General features: G+C 38.1%; 2 protein-coding genes across 3 annotated transcripts in view; one reads left to right on the top strand and one right to left on the bottom strand.

The window, feature by feature from the left end:
* Positions 1-259: 259 nt before the first annotated feature.
* On the bottom strand, positions 260-20,995 carry SLC35A5 (solute carrier family 35, member A5). Of its 2 annotated transcripts, none has more exons than XM_011932783.1 (7): positions 20,892-20,995; positions 19,184-19,332; positions 14,756-14,854; positions 13,302-13,432; positions 10,324-10,391; positions 3,063-3,843; positions 260-1,741 (listed from the first exon to the last, which is right to left on the bottom strand). In XM_011932783.1, the coding sequence occupies exons 2-7, from the start codon at positions 19,311-19,313 to the stop codon at positions 1,676-1,678; spliced, it is 1,275 nt and encodes a 424-aa protein (XP_011788173.1). In that variant the 5' UTR covers positions 19,314-19,332; positions 20,892-20,995; the 3' UTR covers positions 260-1,675. The 2 variants fall into 2 exon arrangements, with proteins under 2 accessions (XP_011788173.1, XP_011788172.1); XM_011932782.1 differs by having other exon boundaries at positions 20,441-20,965.
* ATG3 (autophagy related 3) overlaps positions 20,766-26,131 on the top strand; it is a 28,027-nt gene continuing 22,661 nt past the window's right edge. The window contains exons 1-3 of the mRNA XM_011932784.1: positions 20,766-20,810; positions 21,075-21,257; positions 24,198-24,239. Of these exons, the coding sequence (XP_011788174.1) occupies positions 21,186-21,257; positions 24,198-24,239 (114 nt within the window). The 5' untranslated portion in view covers positions 20,766-20,810; positions 21,075-21,185. The remainder of the gene's footprint in view (positions 20,811-21,074; positions 21,258-24,197; positions 24,240-26,131) is intronic.

The raw sequence follows: 26,131 nt of genomic DNA, 5'->3' as shown, positions 1-26,131 counted from the left end.
AGATTAAAATGTTTTGTATGCCACATTTCCTAAAAAGGTCCTGCTGTACCTCATTTCCCTTACCTTTAAAATAAATTGCCATAATAGATATAATCTTCCTATTTCACGTAACTGATAAAAATGCCTTTGTTATTCTTAGAAGTTAAGATCTACTTAAAGAGAAAGTTTTAAAAGTTGTGTGGGTTTTTGTCTCACTCTATTTTTTAAGATTAAAAGTACTCCACATCACACCCTATATGACAGAGTGGCAACACAAGACAGGTTTAATAACTATTTTAATTACAAATTTCCACCAATTCTTGTCAGTCATATTATTGTGGATATCACAAATGAATGTATAACAGTATTACCTCATATTCCTCTGCATGAAACTTAGGAGAAAGGAGAGAAGAAATGTGTAAGTTTCTGAGAATGACACCATAAAGCTCATATTTACAGTATGGTAGTCTGTAAACATACAGGCGTGCCAGGTAAAGCCCACTCTTCTATCATTACCCAGCTGCATGACCCTGAGCAAGTCACTTTTGTTTGCTCATTTTTAAAATAATCTATCACCTGACTTCTCTATCTACGAGAGTTAACTGGCTGCATGCAAAATACCATGAAAAATACCATGCACTTTTAAGTGTGAAGTAGCACTGTAAAGTGACTTATATATTACTGGTCTTTCTATTTTTAGAGTAATAATATTCATATATCAGTAAAAGTCAACATGTGTTTGCTAAGTGATCCTTTTGAAAGGATCCCTTTAAAAGCTCCTAGGCATCAGCTTTACTGACAAGCTGGTATGATTCTGAAGCCAGTGTCTCAACTCTTGAAAAGATATGCAATAGTCACAGCTTGAATTAGTAACCAATAAAATAAAATGCCCTCTCATTCTCCAAAACGTAATAATTCAAGAGTAATGACGTCAAGATTTTTCTCCTCAAACTGAGGCGAAAAATGCCCCATCATGGCTTGTTTAAATGACTTAAAATACAAGTGGTAGCTATGGTGACTAGGGAACCAATGTTTAAAACATCAAAAGATTATTACAAAAATCAAATTTCTCATGAATTTCTAAAAATTAAAATTTTGAGATTTTGTGTCTGAGAAACCGCTTCTTCAGCAAAATATTTAGCACATACTACATCATCCCAAATCTATGGTATGGCCAGGTATTTAGGTCCTTCAACCAACATTTTTAGAAAGGGTCCCATTGCTCTTTACTTGCAAAATGACTATCTCTAGGGCCTCAAAATTCAAGAGACAACCTAGATAATCAAAACATTAAAAAAGGGAAGACTGTGGCATGTAAACTAGAACTACATAATTGTGAATATCTGGCAAATTGATCGCTATGTGTATATATGAGCTACAGCTAACATGATTATTACAAGTTTTTTGGAAACTTGAAGGCCAAGGAAAATAATCTGCAAATATATCTTGCTGATTTATCAAGTACGAGATGTTACTGAATTCTTCATATTGTTACTCCTGTATCAGTTCTTTAGAATTTCTTAGCCTTTGGGTACTCTAAGCCTTGGATGGAACCATTTAGGGAGTAGCTAGATATATGCAAAGAGTATTAGGATTTAGAAACATTTCTGGTTTATCAAAGTGAAAAGATAAATATTACAAATACTGAAAATGTGAAAATAAGGTTCAAGAGAGCTGCCAACTATGTGGGTACCAGTTAGAAAGTATCTTCATCTGACTCATCGCTCTTGGGTTTGGTAAGTCTTTCTAGTTCTTCTCCATCCTAAAAGGAAACATGAAATCAGTAATTAGAACAAAACTGGAAAGGTAGCATTTTTAAAGATTACTAAGGGGAAACCTTACTAACAAGTCATTGGTCTTACCTTATTAAGCTATAGATATAACCTGGTCAAATTAAATAAAAACGTTCTTGGAAAGTTAACTATATAAGTATGAGAGGGTAAAAAAGTGAAGGGCACTCAGTACTCAAAATTTCAAAGCTAACATGAGCAAAGTGAGGAGCACCACCTGCTGGTAGGCCTTCATAGGCCTTGTTATCTATATATATTTTCTTTTACTTAAAAATTACAGCAAATAGCATTATCAGTTGTTGGAAAAGAATACAGGACTTCTGGATATACACTCTGGCTAAGAGCAGGGTATCTGAAACTCAAGATCCTATTTTTTTCATCTTTAGAATCTGTTGAATCACAACAGAGGCATTACACCCAGGGAAGCTCTGCCATGAATGTTATTAAGCAATAGATTATTTTTCCCAAAGAGTGAAATGTTCATTGTATAAAATATTTCATATTTTGTGTGTTCAAGAAAATTGTAAATCTAAAGCTAGATGTCTACTTCACTTATTTAAACATATATTTAACTCCTTAATTGAATCTTCAAAGAGATCATCAATTTGCCACTAAAATGATTGACAGAGCCTTCCAAAACAATTGCAAGCAACTGGGAGATATTCAGAATAATTGCATAAGCATTTTTCTAGAAAATATTTTCCTCCTACTTGCCTTGCAAGGATCCTTTTGAAAACTACCTTGCTAGTGAAATAAACAAACCCTGCCCTTCTGGTATACTGGCTTATGAATAACTACAGGGAGGACTGAGGAGCCAGGTTTTCTATTCAACAAGACTTACTAATATGGAAGACCAACTTCTCTCACAAATAAGCTTATTTTCCTAACTATAGTGGAAAAGAAACAGCAAGGGACTTGGAGTCAGACATAGGGATACCAGTTTTTTCATTTATTATCTATAAACCATTTTGCCTGTTTCTTCACTTGTAAAACGATGGAGACAGGACAAGACAACCTGTGAGGTACCTTCCAGGTGTATAATTCTATAGTATTCTATGAAATAACACTTAAGGTCCTTGAGATTGACTTATACTTTTTCTCTACACCTGACAGCATTGATCATGAACCCTTGCAAACATCAGGAGTCCAATGAATGTTTGTTGATTCAGTTTTAAAAGTCAGAGATCCAATACATTCTTTGATAAATCAGTACTGATTTTATTTTTTTACTTGAATTAACTATGCTTTAAATTTGAGAAGAACAAGCAAAAAGGAGCACCCTCACAAACTTACCCCACTGGAACGCTCCCAAAGATTGCCACTTAGATCTCGGATCCTTTCTTGCCTAGGTGCGTATTCTGGACCTTGAGGCTTGCTGGCATTATAAATAAATATAGAGAGAAGGACTGATGGGGCTTCCAAGAGAAATTCCAGGGAGGGTCTGAAGTCAAAGACCAGGACAGACACTGTTGTGATAATGACAGTGGTAACCTGGGCCATCAAGACATGGAACATGTTATCCAGGAACTTCAGAATGAAAGCCACTGAAAGGCCCTGGAATGCAGTTACAAAAATAAGGGCTACTGAAAATGCATTGTGGCCATAAAAAAATCCACAGTTCTTAATCTGATCACGGTTACTCCTCTGAAGGCCCAGAGTCAGCCCATTAAACAGAATGCCAAAGAAATAGAGTTTGCTGTTCTGTATGAAGATGCTTTCAGAGAGCTGGTTCCCTTCCTTCAATATCTTTTCATTATAAATACTAGCCATTGAAGAAATAAAACACTGGACTATAATAAGAACATGGCCCATGCCAACACGGATGTGACTGAAAACCCTGGCTGTGGTGTTCCATTTAGCTTCAGGAAAAGTCCATTCCTTTGTTGTACAATTGTCTTTTCTGGGACACTCACTTCTGAAAAGAAGGCAGGAATTGGACGGGCTGAAGAAGGCATCGTGATGAAATCCATGTCCTGTCAAGTTGTGCTGTAAAGTTTTAGTCCCGGCAGTCAAGGCCACAATAGACAAAAATAAAATCAGGAGGGAAGCCCACTGGATCCAGTTTAGACGCCTCCTGTTCAAAGATGAAAAACAAGATTTTACTATTGTTTTCCCCTCATATCAACAGTTTCTACTGAAAACTCAGGCACTTGAGTATTTGGTTGAATAAACTGGTCCCAGTTTTTGTTAGCATTTCCTACCATTCAAGTTCAGAGAAAACCTGTTGGTGCCTGTCTCTCAAATTTAATGCTTTAATTCATTTTTATAACACCTATCCCTTAAGGTTGCTCAAGTCATTTCCCCTCTGTGTAGGTCTTTCTAACCTACAAGTTTAACACGGCCTCCTTTCTACCTCCAGAGCTGATCTTGGACCTCTGGCACAATAACTTTTATCATACTATAAAGTTACAGCAGAGATTCTCAACCTGGTTTCCCAGAACCAGAAAGAATGTAGATGAGCTTCAGAAATCTTGTGCGTAGATGAATTTCTCCCTATGCAGGAGATCCTGCAAAGCTTTGTCAAATCTTTAAAGGTGTCCATAACCCAAAAAAGATTTAAAGGAGAAGGTCAGCTCTAGATCCATGGCCTAATCATACAGCATTAAACAGCAAACTGCTGGCTGACAAGCCAAAGAAAAATGTTATTTTGGGCAGTATTTCAGTTTACAAAGTCCTAACAATCTTTTATTTATTTTCCTTAGCAACAAACTTGTGATATATAAAGGATATGTACTATTGTTATTCCATTTTGCTGATTCATTCTATTCAACAGATGTTTAACAAGCAGCTACTACGTGCCAGGCAAGCTGGGGAGATAAAGATGATTTATCTCCATGTTCAAGGAATTTATGCTTTAATAGTGAGAAAACAATGAAACTAAATGATCTCAGTATGTGTGAAAAGTGATTAATGGGACAACTGGAGTATACTGAGGAACACTAGAATCGGTAAATAGTCAGGTATTGCTTCAAAGAGGAAATGACACTTGAGCTAAAAGATGAAAAATAAATTGAAGGTTATCATGTGAAAAAGGAGTTGGTGATATATCCAGGTAGAGGGAAGAGTCTATGCAAAAGCAACAAGAACATACAATGTTGACAAAGAAAAGAGGAATATCTCACTCTCATTGGCATTGTCAGGAGGCCTCTTAGGGGAACAAAATCTTGATGTTTGAAGATCAGTTAGTTAGGCAAAGAAGGGGAACACCAAAAAAAAAAGAGGAACATAAAAAATGCAGAAGTGTAAAGCAATAGGTGGGAACCAGAAGTTATGAGAATTTGTATAACATTGGAGCATTTATTGAGCACCTACCATGCACTTAGGCATTCCTGCTCTAAGGGAGGAAACAGTTAACCTAACAGATTTCCCTAAGGTCATGTACTTAAAGACTAAGGAAGGAATCGGATCCATGGTTTTATATGTCTTCCTTCTGCATCATCATACCTCCTAAGTATAATTCTAAGTTTCCAGGATGCACATATAGGAAGTTGTATGCATATAAAGCTTCATGCTCTGAAACTGCTAAATGCACAGACTAGCCTAGATAGCAGCATACCTGTGCACACTATTATATGCTTTCTCATACGTAAGTAATTTTCAAATAGCCAGATCTAGAACTTACTGATGGAGTTAGTGCAGTCTTACGTCATCAGGTGAGAAACTGTGAACTAATCACTTAAATTTCTGAAGGTGCAGCTGGTACATATTAAGTAGCAGAAAACAAATAGAATGACCACAGAGATAAAAAATGGGTGTCCATTTTACAAAAAAATTCTACAACTGATTATTGCAAATCACATACAAGTGAGGCAATGATATAATCTACAGTTCCTTTAAAAGTTTTCTAGCAGCTACACATTTGTCACTAATATTGATATTAAGAAAAAAGAAATCCTTAAGCTAAACAACACCTTCTGTAAACAATTACTCATTCAAGGTAATGCTCTAAGGAATGTAAAATTTATTAAAGATTAAGCTAAAAATTAAAAATGGTAGATTTTTAGGAAAGAAAATAAAGCTTAACAAATTACCCTGTAAAGTCAGCTGACTATCTGAAATGACAACTGAGTCTGCATGACTGAATTCGTTCTTCAGTTTAACTGATACAGAACAGTGGAAGCTCACTCCACTCCTCTCTCCACTGCCTCTGTAAAACATAGTAATGAATGCTCAGAGCTGAATGCCTGTGGCTAGAAGGCTACTCTTCCTGAGGGCCTCTGCTCCCAAGTGAATTGTTTGCTCACAGAATCTCTGTTCCTAAACATGTTTTTGCCAGGTGACCTCACTGTTGTCACTACATAACGATTACACAAGTGATAAACTATGAGTAAAAGACAAGAAACTGTTTTTATGAAAACTAAGTTGAACACTTTGGGAAGATTAAGGGAAAGTAAATCATTCAGAAGATAAAAAGCTGTTTTCTAATAACATACAGGTGAGCTAAGGAACTTCAATCAGTAACATACTCAAAGGAGGGGCTTTAGCTCAGCATTAGAAGAATGATGAATCATATTGACATACTCTAAGCTAAAATAAATTGTTTATTTTCTATATCTACTTATGTATATGATTCACAACTATAAGTTTTCCTAGCAACTAAGCAATAGGTTCAAATTGTGTCAGATAAAAGCACTTCTATATTTGTTAAACTAATGCAGGGTATGAAGACAATTAAATGGAAAGACTCACAAAATTGTTTTCTCCAGAAACTGTACAAAACACATTTCTTAGTAGCACAGAGAGAATGACAAGGGACAGATTTATAATGAGAAATCAAAGAGAAAATTTATCAAGTGAATGAATGATTCTGGAGAATTGCTTGTACTACCACTGAGTGGCACTTTTCTTTGTTCTTATGTTCTTTCAGACAGTAACTAAACTTTCCCTTTACTTCCTACACATCCACCATGTTTCAAAATGTATTTTTAATTAATTTTTTACCATACCCTCTCTTTGAGGAAATCAGAGAAACTTATGTACATTTTTTAGGTAAAAATAAGTGCTGGTCTTGGTTATCTTTTGCCTCCAATCTCAATGTTTAGGTTGGTGTCATTTCCCAAAGCTAAAGCAAATAAGATTATACAACTTTGCTTAGGTTACAAGCAAACCAGGGAAGCAGGCTACAAGGCATAATGCCTGCTACCAGTTTCTACCATGAACCAGTGGCTTATACTTCAAAGAACAAATCCATACATTCACACAAAGTTTGAATCCTTGGAAAATAACATGCTAATAATCTAATATTGTCTTTTATGAGAATGCCTTTAGGTATTTTATTCTTTTTAGAAAAGACAATAGGATATTTAGATAATATTTTTCTTTTTCCCACTTTCAAATTCCTCCAAGTTAATCCCTGCAGTAGTTACCAGACTTACTTTTGCCCGCTTTTGTAGCTTTATATTCTTTTCAAGAATTTTAAAAATTATTTAATTTTGTTTTTTTCTTTAAAAAAATTTTTTTTTAAGTTATTTTATTTTGTAGCCTTGTATTCTTTACCTGTATGGGAAAGGTATTTGATAGTTCTGCTACAATCAAGTATAAGACAACAGATTTAATATTCTAAATGAAAAGTGGCAAACAAAGAATATGTGATAGAACTATTAAGCTGCTACTCCTAGGTCAAAACTTAATCACAAAGGGCAAAAAGACCATCAAATGATTCACAAAGAGTAAATTAAATAGGGAAAACCAACGCAAACCACCAACTCCAGAAAGATCAAAATAGAACAAAGTTAAGTTGACTTCAAAATGTAATAAAAGCATATACATCAATGAGATATTTTTCAGCTTTAAAAAACAGAAGGAAATCCTGTCACATGTTACATGGATGAACCATGAAGACAATATGCTAAACTAAGTGAAATAAGCCAGTCACAAAAAGACAAATACTGTATGATTCTATTCATATGAGGAATCTAAAGTAGTCAAATTCATAGAAACAGAGAGTGAAATGGTAGTTATCAGGGGTTAGGGTGAGGCAGGGAAAGGAGAGTTGTTTAATGGACTTAGACTTTCAAATACGTAAGGTGAAAAAGTTCAACATCTACTTCACAACAACATGAATATACTTAACACTACTAAACTGTGTGCTTAAAACTTGTTAAGATGGGCCGGATGCGGTGACTCATGCCTGTAATCCCAACACTTTCGGAGGCTGAAGCAGGTGGATCACAAGGTCAGAAGATTGAGACCATCTTGGCCAACATGGTGAAACCCCGTCTCTACTATAATACAAAAAATTAGCTGGGCGTGGTAGCATGAGCCTGTAATACCAGCTACTTGGGAGGCTGAGGCAGGGGAATTGCTTGAGCTTGGGAGGTGGAGGTTGCAGTGAGCTGATATCGCGCCACTGTGCTCCAGCCTGGCAACAGAGCAAGACTCTGTGCCCACTCCCCCCCAAAAAATTAAGATGGCAAAAATTTTTTCTTTTTATACTACAATTAGAAAAAAGAGTTAAAAAATGTAATAACGCCAGGCGCAGTGGCTCGCACCTGTAATCCCAGCACTTTGGGAGGCCAAGGTGGGTGGATCACCTGAGGTCAGGAGTTTGAGACCAGCCTGGCCAAAATGGTGAAACTCTGTCTCTACTAAAAATATAAAAATTAGCTGGGCGTGGTGGTGTGCGCCTGTAGTCACAGCTACTCGGGAGGCTGAGGCACAAGAATTGCTTGACCACAAGAAGAGGAGGTTGCACTGAGCCAAGATGGTGGCACTGCACTCCAGCCCGGGTGACAGCCCGGGCACTCTGTCTCAAAAAATTTAAAAAAGTAACAAAATACTTAAAAGACATTCTCATAAAAGACAACATTAGATTATTAGCATGCTGCTTTCCAAGGATTCAAAACAGAGAGATGTCAACAACAAAGCAAATATATGTCTAAGAATCAATATTATTCCTCTGAAAATAAGAAAGTATGTAGAAATGTTTTTGAATTTTAATTCATACTAGAGTTAGTTATTATTAAAATTAGCAAAATGTAATCAATATTATAATTAGTATTAAAAGCAAATATTTAAAATTTAATTTAGATTTAAACTTAGAATGAACTTTCTTAATACAAATAGTTAAATGCCTAAAAAGTTAACAAGGAATACTTACTATAGGATAGAACTACAGCTACTGGCCAATTTCAAGTCAGGCAATACATACTTTTAGTCTTTAGTAAATTCAGTTTTAAACTGATGTAATTTTGATATAATATTTTTATATTATACAACTTCAGTATAATACCATCTGTACTCATTAAAAGTAAACGACAAACACTTTGAAAACACATGTTTTTGAGACCTGCACTCCCTTATTAAATAGCGTTCCTTTTATCATCTTGGAATATGGAAATGGTCTTGGAACCATTCTATTTATCTTCACAGAAGTGCATCTCTCATCTATCATAGGAATCAATACACAAATATTATTGCTTGCATACATTTTCTCAAAAGTCAACTTTTTATACTACAAAGTGAGATTCAAATTGATTTCAAAGACTTCAAAATGTTTTTGGAATATCGTTTTTAACTTGCTAAAGAATTATTTTCACAATTCACAAATAAATTGAAAAACAGGTATGTAGAACAAACTTCAATGAACTCTAACATTTAAACTGGGCTAAATGTAATGTTCACTTTTTCCTTATCTCTCACATTAGCTATCAAATTAAATGTTTCCTCGGGGTAAAAGAAAATTTATCAGGAATCTTATATAATTTATATATTAAATGTATCACGGACTCAACAAATTAAATCTTTGTACCAAGTCAGTCACCCTTTCACATACTCAAATTATGAAAGAACATACTATCAGCACACTGAGAATCAATAAATCAAAAAGATAATGTAAAATTACAAAAATGCAACAAATTTAGTAAGAAATTAATTTTATTTAATCATCATCAAGTAAGAAATTAAACTGAAGTATGTAGATCCTGTACCATCTTCCTGCCTTAGGACACTCTGCCTTTTGCTTTGAAGAGAGCTTAATTTGCTTAAAAATGTACTATCCAATGGTCCTCTTGGAGATAGTAAAAATTGGTGATAACATTTTTAAAAGTTTAAAAACCTATCCTTCTTAACGGTAATTTTGACTAGATTTTTCACACAAACCCTGTGCTAATTAGTGCATAAATCACGTCCTCATCTCAAATAGTTTAATAAAAAACTGGCCATTATCTATCATCTCCAAACTCCAAATTACAAATATATTAACCATCTTAGGAACCATTTGCTTCCCTATTAGTGCAGAAAGATTTTGCATAAAAAGCTCATTAATTCTTTGTTGAAAATCTGGCACTAAATATGAAAATACTAATTATAACACAGTTAATTATCTTATTTTTAAGAAGCTCAAGACATTTTCATTCATCTGATCACAGAGGATTTAGATGGACTAGCACTGGAGTCGCTTTCTACATGGCTTAAACATGCCCAATACACAAAGCCAATTAGGAACATAATCCTGGCTTTGGGATTCTGAGGGCTCAGTGTTCTGGGTGTATCATTTGAAATCGCACTGTGTTATTTTAAAGTATGATATATGTTTTCACAGCAAGTTACTTACTTCAGCACTATCCTGAATAGAAGAGCTGTTGTTATAATGCTAAAATTTGAGAAGATAACAGCCATGGCCTAGAAAGAAAGAGAAGATAGAGTTACAATCCAAACAAAGTACTGACCTCAGAAATGTCCTAGCTTTGCAGTTCACCTGACAACAAAAGCTTTTTGGTCAAAAAACAGAGGGGTTATTAAGGTAGCAATTTCACCTGAGGATTAAATTCCAGTTTCGTCGCTTGTCAAATTTATGTAGATGTGATCAAATTATTGTCCAGGCATTGCCTGTGAAAATAATCTTTATATACAGATCTGAAATTACTTACAAATTCCAAAGGTTTAGGTCTAGAAATGACAGTTACTATGCTTATGAAGCCTACTTTTCAAAGTTCTCAAAGTGCCTTATGGATTTTTAACACTGTTTCTATGGTCACATAGAAGGCAGGTACTGTTTGGCCCATTAATATAGTAAGAAAATTGAAGTATAGATTTTTTTAAGCATCTTTACCATTCTAAGAATTGTTATGTATCGATTTTCCTGGTTGAACTGCAGTAACTCAATACCAAACTCATACTCGACAGTCCTGGGCACTGATTCAAGTTGTTCTAAACACTTAGAAATGTATCAGCCAGATTTTAAAACCATTTGTTTTTATGAATTCAGTCCTATTTCACACATGAGAGTATTAATCTGAACATGAATACATTATGCTCAGAAAGCATGAAATTCCATCATTGCTGCCCATAATCAGATGTGACAACAGTAATAATTTTTTAACGCAAATCTTAGGATGTACTTCATCCTGCCTTCCTGCTTGCTATCACTTTAAGGTGATTAAACCCCAAAAGATATTAACAGTCACATATACCCACTAATTAAAACAAATGTGGCTAATATGCAGCTAAATTAAACATAAGAGTAAACTCAATTAAAAATGGCAACAACTCCAAGAATGTAACATTGTTGTTTTCCTACTGAATTCTTATGGGAACCACCATTTTAAGGTTTTCTCAGTGTACTTCTCTGTAGAAAAATGCCTGTGAACCCATAGTTAGGAGATGACTAAGAGGAGAAGAGGAAAGTGGCTGCGAAGTGTGGAAATAGTGGCCTTGATCAATCACAGTAAGGGCAATGCAAAAGTGCCTAACCATGCAGCCTGACTGGCTTGATGAATTCTGAAAATTCTGAAAACTCTTTCCATGCAAGAGGATAAAATAAATAAAACATCAGAGCTCTTTGCCCCAAACATTCCAAGCATCTCTATTTAATTCTTTCAATAGGCTCAGGCACAGCAATACACAGAGTATGCATGTGCTTTATTCTGTAAGATATATGGTTGTACAAAATCAGGAAGGAAGAGCAAAGCAATAAGCTGGAAGAAAAATAAGGAAGTTGCCATTTTGCTTTGCTACTGCGGGACACAGAAAAGAGACACAAGTTTAGAGCGAATCTGTGATAAAATACAATAAAATTTATTTATTGAATTTGCATAATTATGTTGTTGGGGACACCAACTCTCTAAGAATTTAGGAGAGAATAGATTCTAGATGGACTGGACACTTATTAGCAACATGCATTACAGAGTCAAAGAAAACTTCAGGTCATCAACTGGCCCAGTTCGCTGCCTTTGAACTAGTATATTATTATTATTATTATTAGTTTTATAGAAGGGGCAATTGAAACTTTAAGCAGTTGGGCCTGCCTAGTTACGCAGCTTCTAAATTGTGGAAAGTCAAACACCTGTTTTCTACTAAAATTCTTGATAGGGTTTGGCGGTGTCCCACCCAAATCTCACCTTGAATTGTAATCCCCACATGTCAAGGGCCGGGCCAGGTGGAGATAATTGAATCATGGCAGCAGTTTCCCCCATACTGTTCTTGTGGTAGTGAATAAGTCTCATGAGTTCCGATGGTTTTATAAATGGGAGTCCCCCAGCACAAGCTCTCCTGCCTGCTGCCATGTAAGACATGACTTTGCTCCTCTTTTGTGTTCTGCCACGATTGTGAGGCCTCCCCAGCCTTCTGGAACTGTGAGTCCATTAAACCTCTTTCCTTTATAAATTACCCAGTCTTGGGTGTGTGTATGTATTTATTAGCAGTGTGAGAACAGGCTAATACAGTTCTGTATTGAGCCCTCCTTTTCACCCCACTCTAAAACTGATTTGCTTATATTTAAGAAATTTCACAGAGAAGACTGGTAGCAACAGAAATCCTATTTATAATCAAATGCCTAAATTTACTTTTTAAAGAAATTTAAAACACATTTTGGCAATAAAGGCAATAGCAATCTTCATTTTATAAAATATTACAGGGAAATATCCATGTGACCTATTGTGACCCAAACTGAGTAATAGGTGAAAGCAGAAAACCAAACTCGGATTACTAATGGCTTTCTAAACTGACATAAAGGATGCCAAGAAAGATGAGAAGTATTTCCAGCATTATCAGTTATAGATGGCACTTCTAGTTGGGAAGACATGATCCCCACCCTTGAAGAATTTGTTGGTTAAATGATAGGACTAACAGAAACGAAAACCATACAAATAAAATTCATACAAACTACACTAAAACAGGTGTAAGAAAGGTACATTGAGTGTGTAACTTTCTGAGTTAATCAGGGAGGTTTTCTTGGATGAGGTCCTGGATGCTGAGATGAATATTAGAGGTTAGTGGCCACGGGACGTCTCAGAAAATAGGTATACTAATTAGGATTCCATAAAAAGAGGCGGTTTCGGATTCCGTGGTCTAGGGAGAAACTCCCCCATGGTAGTCAGCCCAGTTTAATCCAGTAATCTTGACCATTTAAGAGAATCTGGAATGCATATTGATAATTCAGTACTCAGATAATTCTGGGGAAATCTCAGGAAGGCCAGTGAGGGCAATGAGGAACTAACAATGCCAACAAAAATGATAAAAAGAAAAAAATTAATTCTGGGATTTATTTCTCAATATCTTTTCAATGATAGTTTCTTTGTCATAGTTACTTACTGGTTGAAGATAGGACAGGACATAGAAGACAATCAAGTTATCCAGGAAATAAAGAAAGGCAGGAATGGACCACTTCATGAAATTAGAGAATTCCTTCCAGGAAGCATATTTCAAATTTGTACTTTGATGATCTTAGAAAGAAATACAGTGTAAATAAATGACCTTGATGAGAATGCCCACGTTTTTAGAGAAATTCCACTGCACTTGATTACTGATACAATTATTTAAAGGGAGCTTCATAAATGTGCCTCCGTAAGAGAATATTAGCTAAAAGTAATCAAAGACAATATAGAATTTCATTACTGTCTCTCTTCAACCCACCAGTTCATCACTGACAATCAGCAGCAACCTTAGGACTACTGGTTATCCTAACTCCCATTAATTTGAGATAACAGAAGTATTACTTAAGGCAACTCAGGATACATATGTGGTTTCACTTACTGCTATAAGAGCATAAGGTCAAGAGGGAGATCAACAAGTGAGAATAAGTTATTTAAAAAAAAAAACAAAAACAAAAAAACCAAGCCTTCATACTGGAATTTTTGCCCCCGAGGGCAAATCAGGAAAGGGGGATACTAAATCGAAATTGATATATATGGAACTAGAGAAAGTTAACTTTTAGTAATCCTAGTCAGTTATTATTCCATCTCTAGGTTTCTAAAAACCTAGGCACTGTAGCAGAGAACGTAAAACAAAAAGAAAACAAAGGCAGTTTAAGGCCCTGCAAATCATGAGTTTTATGAGATTAAGAAAAGTAGTCACTAACTAGAAACTGCAAAGTTTGAAACCCTGGAGTATGAAAAGACATCTTGCTGGGCAAACACTTTAATGCTCTAAAGTTTATGTTTACCTCGTGTGAAGGTAGATAAAAGAGGCAGAGGGAGCGGAGGTGCAATAATTGGGGAACTAAGGTGAAGAATTAATATACATTAAAGAGCATATACATTCCATGGAAGACTATATACTTTAAATTTGAGAAAGGAATTAGTATCCCTATGTGATAGCTCAGAAAACTGGAGCTCAGAGAAAACAATCTGCCCCAGAACAGTCTCTGATGCCAGTGCACTATTCTACCTTCCCTGTAGGAAATGGGAACTATTTTGAAACATGATACATCTCAAGTTAGACAGCACATGATTTAGAAAATCTTTAATTTGAATAAAAACTAACTTACTGCAACAACTATCAAAGAACAAGTAACAAGATAGAGTAATAGGAAGGGCATTAGGAAACATAAGTTGGTGTCCCAGCTCCTCCCCTTCCTATGCAGCTCTGCATAACACTTTCTCTTTGAGCTTGTTTCTCTATCTCTAAAACATACTTATGTTTGTATCTTAGCTTCTTCATATAAAATTTAATGGACTAAGCTAAATGATATAAAATGTTCCTTTCAGTTCCAACATTTTTTGGTCTTGTGATTTTTAACAAGTATATAGCACCATTTCAAGACTTACCTTTCTTTATAACACAGACTGACACAAGCACACAGAAAACTAGCTTCACCAGTTCTGAGCACACATTCACAGTAGTTGGAAGATAATCATACTTGTTTTCTGAAATGTAACAGAAATGTTTTTTAACTATACATTTTATTCTATGTATGTTTATATACCGTATAACTTATAATTGTTTAAAAACTTAAAAGCTGGATTTACTACTGGCTATATTAAGTTTCTTCCAGTTGGCTTTGCTCCTTTGGATTTTTTAATCAATTCACCTAATGTATTAGCTATCCCTATCCCATTCGGCTTTTTATTATCCTTGAATTTGTTAAACATGCCTCTCATGTCTTCATCCAAGTTGCTAATAAATATGTTGAGGAGGCTAGGACTAAGGGCAAAGAACGCTCTGTGGCACGGCATTACAGACTGCCTACTCAACTGACCATCAATCAATACCGACTCATCAGTTATAAACTGACCTGCTGAATTATTACTCAGCTCACAATTCTTCTTGTGATTTGTTTGCCTTGCTAAAATTGAGGTACATTCTGTCTACGACATTCCCTTAAGAGTCTTCCAATCTGTTTTATATCATCGTACACACGGAAAACATTAATATTTGTTTGGCACTCTGGGATGAATGGAAGAAGGAAACTATCTGAGGCAAGAGGCAACTGGCCTAGGGCTCTGCTACCTTTAGGGCCGAGAGGAAATACCTGGACACATCCAAACCCACTAACGAGTTGGAAAGCTACGTCCTAAATTGCAAATCAATAGAATTAGGAAGTGAGGTTTGCTTGGTATGACTTCATCTCAACTTTTACCCGTCTCTTCTAAATGCTTACAAACAACTTGCTTTACAATTTTGCCAAGGATAAACATAAACTTTATTGGGTACTATTTTCAGGAATGCATTTTCCCCACTTTTGAAAATATTTGCTTGCTTCTCTCAGTCACATTAAACCAAAATTGGCCAAGAGTAGGGGAAAAAAAACCAAGTGGACACTGCCTATCCAGAACACTTTCTTCCTCTCTTCTGTGGCTTCCCTTGTCCTTCTCAAACTAATCAGAATCAATTCTTCATTCATCTCTGTTCTTACAGCACTACCTCTAAACCTCTGTGGCACTGCTTGTCACATTGGAAGTGTGCGGAATGAAATGGAATGGAAGATCCTTCCAAGAAATGGACCATGTTTGTCACCTTCATATACCTGGCACTTAGTAGGCACTTAATAAATGTTCGCCTGAATTTAAATATCTGCCTGTTCAACTTACCCCATCATTCAAAGCACAGTCAAAACATCTCCTTTTTCTCAGTTAAATGCTAGACTTAACTCACACTCTGTTGTCCTCTAATGATACTTCTCATGATCCATCATGATACACATAAGCCAACATGTGCACATAAGAAGGAGGGACTTTGGATTATAACTTTCAAACTCTTGTCACTGTTCTTTAGCTTGTTCTTGCTTTTCAGTGGTTTTCTTGCAGTCCTTTCATGGCCGATCCCAGACCATATGACAACATGGTATGTGACTTCCCTCCACACATCTCCTGCCCACACTAACATACCTTTCTACATGGCAGTCATCCTCACTGGTTTCCCTTCAGCCCCAGAGGAAGGGGCCAAGGCCTGGCTACTCATCTAATCTCCCCTTTAAAACCTTCCCTTCAGGCCAGGTATGGTGGCTCATGCCTGTAATCCCAGCACTTTGGGAGGCCAAGGTGGGTGGCTCACTTGAGGTGAGGAGTTTTGAGACCAGCCTGGCCAGCATGGTGAAACCACATCTCTACTAAAAACCCAAAAAGATAGCTGAGCATGGTGGCACATGCCTGTAATCTCAGCTACTCAGGAGGCTGAGGCAAAAGAATGCATGAACCCGGGAGGTGGAGGTTGCAGTGAGCCGAGATCACGCCAGTGCACTCCAGACAGAGCGAGACTCCATCTCAAAACAAAACAAACAAATCTTCTCTTCTCCTCAGATACTTGGCTCCATTCCCTTTGGCTTCAGTGTATCCTTTTTTTTTTTTGAGATGGAGTCATGCCCTGTTGCCCAGGCTGGAGTGCGATGGCCTGATCTCAGCTGACTGCAAGCTCCGCCTCCCACATTCATGCCATTCTCCTGCCTCAGCCCTGCTAATTTTTTGTATTTTTAGTAGAGACGGGGTTTCATTGTGCTAGCTAGGATGGTCTTGATCTCCTGACCTCGTGATCCACCCGCCTTGGCCTCCCAAAGTGCTGGGATTATAGGCGTGAGCCACCACGCCCAGCCTAGTGTATCTTTATCTTCCTCTCTACTAACTGGCTTACTGCCCTTGGCCTACGAACATGCTCAAAACTCTCCCATCTGAAAAACAAAATATAAAATACTACACCCTCTAGCTACCATACCTTCTCCATCTCTCCCTGAAACAGTATCAACATTCTTTATGTGCCCTTTACTCACTTTCCATTTAGGTCTTATCTCCAAGTAATCTGATTTCTGAAACTAACTCCTCTCTGAGATGATCAAACATCTTCTCATTCTTAATTCTAAAGGGTATCCTTTAATCTTTAGCTTATCATGATGTCACAATTCTTTCTCAGTCTTCAAACTCTTTCTTTCCTTTCTATGAGTCATGTGCATTTAGTTATCCCATCTTGCTAACGATTTCTCCTTAATGCTTTTGAGTGTCCTCATGCCACTTAAATGCTGGCATTCCTCGGAATTTGGCCCTCTTTATTTTCTCATTCCCTCTCTCTGTTCCTTAAGTTTTAAATATCAATTTAACATTAATGTCCCCAAATCTATATTCTAGAACATTTAACTTATTGTCCAGTATAAAAATCCAAATGAAAACCTACCTCTTATTAATATAATTGGTATTTCCTTCATGTGCATGATATGCCAGACACTGCAGAAAACTGCAGTAAGGACATAGCTCCTGACCTCTTCAACTACAATCTTTTCAAACTCTGCCCAACCTACTCTTCCTCCTAATAGTCTCTGTCTCAGCTGAGAACATCATCAATCTACTCAGCATTCAAACCAGAAACCCTGGAGCTATACAATGTTCTCTCTTTTAATTTTCATATTTAATACATTCTCCAAATCCTGTCTTTTCTATGTTCTGAATACTTCTTATCTATCTTACTACTTCCAAAACACTAAGTTAGTCTTCATCACCTATAGCTTTAATTTGCAATAACCCCTTAACTGGCTATTGAGCTTCCTGTCTTTTCCACTGCCATCCAGTTACCACAACAGGCCCTCATTTTACCTTCCTATTTATAATCCTTCAAGTATCCTTTATCCCTCAGACTGGCCTACAGACTAAGGTCCTAGCTCCTTACCATGGAATATGAAGTCCTTAACAATCTGAGACTTACCAACCTCTCTCCAGTCAACCACTCCTTCTCTCTCTTCTGAGTCCTTAAACTTTTTTTTTTCTTTTTTTTTTGAGACAGTTTTGCTCTGTTGCCCAGGCTGGAGTGCAGTGGCATGATCTCGGCTCACTGCAACCTCTGCCTCCTGGGTTCATTCTCCTGTTCACCTTGACTTCTAGTGGATTAACTGTCCCCTAATCAGAGAATTGTTCTCCGATCCATTTGAACTCCACATCATCCCCTACCAAACAGTATATATAGCTTTTATTCTCTAGATAATCTCTGCATCTTCAGGATGTATCAATTATTGCAGTTATTATAATGGATTTTCATGATGTGTTTACATTTATGTCTCTCCTAATAAACTAAGTCTTGAGGACAAGGTCTATATCTTATGCACTTTGAACCTGCTGCTAATACTTACACTAGTGCCTGGCAGATAAATGTTAACTGCAGTAGAGACTTAGGTACACATCTGACTCTCCAAGTAGACCATTAAAGGTCATGTCATGATTGTATGTATCCTCACCTCAATAACTAGTAAGAAGTACTCAATACAGTTTTGTGGAATTAAAGTGTTTGCTTAAATCCTTACATAAAAAAAGATTTCTTAAATACATACTTATCAGAGCTTATAATTTATACTGTTGACACACTATCATTGCCCAACATAATGCTGACACTTTACCATTGATACCGTAATTACAATAGTAAGTACCTCACAAATGCCAAGTGACCAAACAAATATATCCTTCTACTTCAAAATAAGGTGCAATTACACATTTTGCTATAGGTCCAGAAACACCTGCTGACTGAAGCAACAGTCAAATGTTATGACTGGTTCTTCACCAAAGGGTTTGATTTTTGTATTTGACTGACTCACATTTCATCCAGTATCAAACATTTTTTCTTGTTGAGGAATGCAAGGTTAAATAATCAATTTCAAATAGGCTTTATCATTCACATGAAGCAAAAGGCATTATTATCTCCATGTTATATATAAGAAAACCAAAGACGAGAGAGATGTGTGATTAGATGGAAGTGCTCCATACATATACCCAGTCTTAACTTACCTTCATTGGCAGAATACTTCACCAGTAAGATGCGACTTGAGCTTAAAGCAATGAATATGGCACCTAGCAGGAACGTATACATTGTCGACAAGGAGCATATTATAGGATGACTACAGCACTGTTTTTCCATTCCACTGTCTTTTAATTGCCTTAAAGAGAAAAACACTTTCATGAACAACCTTGTTGGCAGACCCTAAACGCAAATACCATTGATTGTGAGAACAGAAAAGGAATTTTTTTAAAATGTTTGGCTATGACTATATCAGCACCAAGAAAGCTGAGGCGTACAGAAGAAACTATGAGAAAAAGAAAGTGAAAATCTGATAAGAGGGAGTAGTCTAGAGACAGAAAAGGTAGAACCAAATTAGACGTGCTGACAAAGATAGCAGATGAGCAAATAACACTTTGCAACAGCAAAAAAGAATTCTTCAAAGCAATTTTAGCTTTTATTTTTAAATTTTATTTATGTATTTTGAGACAGAGTCTCGCTCTGTCGCCAAGGCTAGATAGACTGCAACGGCACGGTCGTGGCTCACTGCAACCTCCACCTACAGGACTCAAGGCGATTCTCCTGCGTCAGCCTCCAGAGTAGCTGGGACTACAGGCGCTCATTTTTGTCTTTTTAGTAGAGACGGGGTTTCACTATGTTGGCCAGGCTGGTCTCGAACTCCTGCCCTCGTGATCCGCCCACCTCTGCCTCCCAAAGTGCTGGATTACAGGCGTGAGCCACCGCGCCCGGCCTAGCTTTTACTTTTATTGGTAAATAATTTTGCTGTAAGATGAGACTTTCAGAATTGTATTTTCCTCCGCTTTTCCCTCTAAGGAAAAAGCTTAATTAGGACAGACTTCATTACAATAACGACCAAAATGGAAATATCTGAAACACTGCTGTAAAGTTTTACTGAACTAGTGTTTGAAACGGAGGAGATCGTAGGAATCAATGAGTCTAAGGCCCTCTTTTAATAGGTTGAGGACACTAAACCCCAGGTTGGGTAAGTAACTTGCCCAAAGCCTCCCAGCGTACCGTAGGAATAGCGCACAGAGCCTGCAGGGATGGGGGAGAAACGCCAATACTGACAGCCCAACTGGGCGCACGCGCACAGGAGACCAATAAGACGCCTCCCCAACAGGAGGCAGCCAGGTTTCCCTTCACAGTCAGGGAATACTCCTCCAGTCACATATGCGCAATAGGGCTCTTATCTGGCGCACCCTCCCCTCAGACGCACGCGCATTTCCTTGCCCGCGGGGCGCGGTTACCTCCCTCAGAAGAGCTTTCAGTGGAAGAATACACATCCTAGAGCTGAGACAGTAACTGCCCGGCCCCGTAGCAGCAGCAGTAGCTTTTAGGGTCCATACGTGGAGAAGCTATGGTAGATATAGGCGAAAGAGCCTCTGCCTCTAAGCCGCCAATTGCGGAACAAAAACCAGAATTACGTCGGGACTGGGAAAAAGCGCACACAACACCCATTGCGCAGGCGCGTTCAGTGTTACGCTTCCGGAAGGAGGGGAGAAGCCTCTTATCCCGCCCCAACCCAGCCTTTCTCACGTCACGTGCCGGGAGAGTCCAGTGTCACGTGAGGCCCAGGTGGCGGCGCAGCTACGGCGAGAGAGTGAGAAGGAAGGGGAAGCCGGAAGGGGCGCGAGTGAAGCAAAGCGAGGAAAGGCAGCTCCCGAGAGGGCGAAGGGTGCGCGTGCGGCAGCTTATCGCCTCAGGTCTCCTCTCGGCCTGGCTGCCCTCCCTCGCGGCTGGGTGACAGCTGGGCCCGGTCCGTCGCGGGCTGCCTGGGGCTCAAGGATCGCGCACCCTGTCTTCGCTCGTGGTGCCTGCCGCCCCGCCCCCTCGTCCCGCCCGTCCCGTCGCGTCGCGTCCCGTCCCCTCGGGTGCTGCCAGCCGGGTGCTGATGCGAGTCGGTGGCAGCGAGGACATTTTCTGACTCCCCGGCCCCTGACCCGGCTGCACTTTCCATCCCGTCGCGGGGCCGGCCGCTACTCCGGCCCCAGGATGCAGAATGTGATTAATACGGTGAAGGGAAAGGCACTGGAAGTGGCTGAGTACCTGACCCCGGTCCTCAAGGTAAGCCAGGCCGGGCTTGCCAGGGGCTGTCAGGCACATGCTCGACTCTTCAGGGATCGGTCGCCGCAGGAGTCCCCGCCGGTGTAGGAAGGCGGTAGGGCTCGGGACCCAGGGAAACGTGCAGCCCTCATCCGCAGTCTTAACCGGCTGTCCGTTAGGGCTTTCTGACCCCTCAGGGGTAAACTTGGAGGGACGCTCTGTGCGTATTCCTGCCTTCGCCCGTCATAAGTCTGCGCGATCGTGTACGTCGGGTTGGAAGGGTGTTTGTCGGCCGAGTAGATTGAAGATCGTTAAATCCGAAGCCTGGATGTCTTTTAGCCTTTTTAAACAAGGATTTTGCTTCTCTTTTTAAAAAATGAATGCAGTGTTTGACATATGTCACTTTTCCTTTAAGTTTCATAGAAAGTTCGCTGTAGTGGGTAAGTTGTGACTGGGATCCCAACTCGTTTAGGTTTCAGAGGAACGAGGTGAAATTGGCAACATTATCTCATTCGATAACCTTGAACCCATCTAACGAGCAAAACCTTTTTCCCAAGCTTTTCAGATAGCCGTAACTGATTATTAGTGATAACAAGGCACGGTTTGATCCTCCCGGCTGTATAATTTTTTAAAATATGTTGGCAGCAGTACAGCATTTTTAAAGTAAAATATTGTGACGCATTAGCTGTTACGGTAGTAACTGATTTTTTTATTTTCAAAAGTAAATTTCTATAACTGCCTTCAAGCTTCGCTTTTATAACTCTTGGAGTTGTGTTTTGTTGTAACTTCATTTTTGCTTTCTGAAAAGTGAGCAATAATAGTAAATTAATGGGAAGTTCTTGCTTAGTTTTTGTGTTTTTTTTTCTACTTGTTTTTAAGCTTTCAGTTAGAATGTACCAGTCTCAATGTGGGGGTGAAATACCCTAATATACTAAGAAGAATAGTGGAGAGTTTTGCTTTGCTCCCTTTCCATGACAAAGGGAAATATTTGATCTGTACTTTTTTAAATACGTTTTTGTAAAACTCCTTTTAAAAGAATAACTTATTGGCCAAGTAAGAAATAAACCAACGATTATAAATGAGAATTTCAACTGTTGCTTTGCTTACATTTGTTTACCGTGAAAGTCATTTTAAGATTATTCAGTCAAACTAAGATTGGAAAATAATTTTCACATTTGAATCAAATGCTTTTACGTATTATGGTAACTTTTCAGAATATCATATCTACCTAGGTATACAGTATTTTAATAATACACCATTGTTACAACTTTTTAGTTTCAGGGAGAGAGGAGCAAGAGACTGCCCAAATTAAATGTAAAATTTATGATGTAGAATTAGTTTTCAGGAGTCATCTTACTTGCTCACCAAACTGAAAAGGAACTGTTAGCATGTCAGTATGTATGATCTATGTTTTTAGTAAAAAGGAGAGAATTAATGACCGTCTCCTTGATACTCCTGTGCAAACTGTTGTTTACAGAGAGAATCCTTAGTTTCCTGCTAGATAAGGGAGGTCAAGGAGAAAAAACAAAGTCCTCAGGAAATAAGTAATAGCCTTCTCCTAGCAAGTAAAAATTAAGAAAAATAATGTTTTGTTTGGAGTATGTGCGTGCAGTAAACACTGAAGTTCTTACAATCATCGCTAAGGTTCTGCTTAATTGGTAGAGGCCCCAGTCTCACCTACTCCATCCCCTGACTGCTCTTGCTTAAGCTAACCTGATCTCCTCTTTATTATTCCGTTAAGCACACTCTTGGTTCGGAATTTTGCATGTGCTCTTCCCTCTATCTGAAACGCGCTTCGCACTTACAGCCTTATGACATGTTCCTTTCCTTGAGGTTTTCAAGTCATTATTCAGTGAAGTCTTTGTTCTCTTACCAATTTATTTTAAATGACCATCTCTCCCCAGCCACCCCACAGATTCCTCTCAGCTTCATTTTTCTTTATGACATGTTACTCATTACCATTTGGCTTTTCTTCCTCAACTGGAGTTGAAACTCCTTATGAGGGCAAGAATACATTTGTATTTGTTATTCACACCTAAATATCCCCACTGCCTCAAATAGTGTCTGGTACATAGTAAATTTACATTTGTTGAATAAATAATGTTTATAAATGAGTGTTTTCATTTTTGTAGACTCTACCAGAAAATCTTACGTATGACTTAAAGTTTAGAAAAATTTAGTCTATAGCATCCTTCCTTTAGAGGAGAGAATAGTGTGTCAATATCTTGGTGGAGATGAGAATTAGGGGAAAATGCTAAATGATTTCTAGATTTGGTTTCTAACATTATTCAGTGTAAATAAGACTGGCTGAATTGTAAGATGTCTAAACATCTTTAAGACATTTTTGCTGTGCTTTAAAATAAAGATATTTATTCATTTCACAGAATCGCTGAAAGGCTTTATTTTTATTTAAATCTTAGAATGTTTCTACATAGAGCTTGGCTGGGCGCGGTGGCTCACGCCTGTAATCCCAGCACTTTGGGAGGCCGAGGCGGGCAGATCACCTTAGGTCGGGAGTTCGAGACCAGCCTGACCAACATGGAGAAACCCCGTCTCTACTCAAACACAAAAATTAGCCAGGCGTGGTCGCGCATGCCTGTGATCCCAGCTACTCGGGATGCTGAGGCAGGAGAATCGCTTGAACCCGGGAGGTGGAGGTTGCCATGAACCAAGATAGCGCCATTGCACTCCAGCCTGGGCAACAGGAGCGAAACTCCGTCTTAAAAAAAAAAAAAAAGGAATATTTCTACATAGAGCTTTACTCTATTATAACTCTGATCGAGGGAGGGAGGTAGGTAAATAGATTAGATAGATAGATTATAGACTAGATAGATAGACTGATTTTTTTTTTTTTTGCATGTGCTCCGTTGCCTGGAAGGGCACCAGGCAAATAATTGCCCCAAAAATATATTTAATTGATAGTGAAACATAATGTTTGTCTTTGCTTTTTTTTTTTTTTAGGAATCAAAGTTTAAGGAAACAGGTGTAATTACCCCAGAAGAGGTGAGTGCTGAAGATAATACTGAAGCCCTTTTATTTTACAATTATATTAAACTAGGTGGCTTTTCTGCTTCATAAGAAACATCTCGAACTTTAATTTTGATTTGAGTAAAATTAGGTTTTATGACTGTGATTTATGGGAATTTCTACTTCCCATACAGGAAAAGATGTAACTTCCCCGTCAGTTTGCCACTTCTCATATTTCTCTGTAGTTCCTTTTTATTTAGAAATGAGGGTGAAAGAAGGGATCGAAACGAGTTCTATGTCACTTATCCTTCATTTGTATTGGTGTTATATTGAGCTGCGCAGTAAGTTCTGTAGTGTTTGTGGTGTCTTGATTCTGTCTACATCAAATGTGAGTTTTCATGCTTTTCATTGGAAAACTTTGCTCACTACTTAGATACTGTTTATCTTAAGAGTTGTTTTTTGTTTAGTGTATTTTGTTGTCCCTGGAGAAATAAATAACTGGGCTAAAAACCTTTTCAGGCACCAATTTTATGAATAGTTATGGTTTTATCAGATTTATGTTGCTCTTAATAAAAGACTGTTTAAGCTTTTTTTTTTTTTTTTTTTTTTTACTGTCAATGAAAACACCTATTATTGGCAATAGAACTTTATTCACTGTTTTGAAACAAACCTTTTAAGCCTCATTGTATGATGAGGCTGCTGCTGTTAAGGTCCAGGGTGTTAAGCTAGAGAATTAACTGATCTTTCAATTTTCAGTTGTAATGGAATCTGTCTAGTTCCAAATCCTTGTGAGTTTTAAAAATGGTTTGGCCAGGCGCGGTGACTCATTTCTGTAATCCTAGCACTTTGGGAGGCCGAGGCAGGCGGGTCACGAGGTCAGGCGATCGAGACAATCCTGACTAACGCAGTGAAACCCTGTCTACTAAAAATACAAAAAAATGAACCAGGCGTGGTGGTGGGCACCTGTAGTCCCAGCTATTCAGGAGGCTGAGGCAGGAGAATGGCGTGAACCTGGGAGGCGGAGCTTGCAGTGAGCCGAGATGGTACCACTGCACTGGATCCAGCCTGGGTGACAGTGCAAGCCTCCGTCTCAGGGGGAAAAAAAAAAAAAGAATGGTTTGCCTAACTGATCTTTTATCTCAAATTGTCTTTTATTTTTGGTGAAGACACATGGTAGTGTGGAAAGAATCTAGGAGACCTGCCTTCTAGACCTATTTCTGTAATTTCTCCTAATGAGGAAATCAGTTATGCTATACCTGCCGAGGCTTCATGTTTCCTCATCTATAAAATAACGGTTGTGGGCTAGACCTTCTGTAAAGCTCCTGTTCTGCCATAGGTTTTATTACCTCAAATGCCAAATAAAACTAAGTTTTGATTTTTAAGGATATCATTAACATTCTTGCCAAGCAGGTGTAATTTGACCATGGCTCTTTATCTGAAATCAAGAGTGGAGATGGAAGTATGCTGTTCTTGCACTCTTTGGTTTTATTTCCTCTGTGAAGATGACTAATTGTTGAATAGATAGTTGCAGTTAGAGATGCAAGTCCCTGGTCATTGGATGGAATTAAGCAGTTTCAAAACAGGAATTCATCCTAGAATAAATAACTGTTACTTAATTACAACATCAATCAATTTATGAATTTTCCTCCCTCTAAAAAAATCCAAGGCCAAATTAGCCCAGCTGGGTGCCTAGCACATAATGCAGTGTTGGGATAGAGCACAATTACAGGATTGAGCTAGAGTAGAATGAGCCTGGAGAAGGAAATGGGAAGACATCATTTGCTTTGTGTAAATATTATATACTGAGTTGATTTGTTCATTTGTTTCTTTTTACTGTTTCTGGGTTTCTGTCAGACATCAGCTGTCTTTTTGTTTTCATTCAGAGGTGTGACAGTATCGTGCTTAAAAAGAGGAGCAGCTAGTATCTG

This window comes from Colobus angolensis, unplaced genomic scaffold, assembly GCF_000951035.1.
Source record: "Colobus angolensis palliatus isolate OR3802 unplaced genomic scaffold, Cang.pa_1.0 Scaffold98, whole genome shotgun sequence".
Classification (NCBI taxonomy): Eukaryota; Metazoa; Chordata; class Mammalia; order Primates; family Cercopithecidae; genus Colobus; species Colobus angolensis.
Note: the sequence above shows the minus strand (reverse complement) of the source record. Positions and strands in the feature narration are given on the sequence as shown.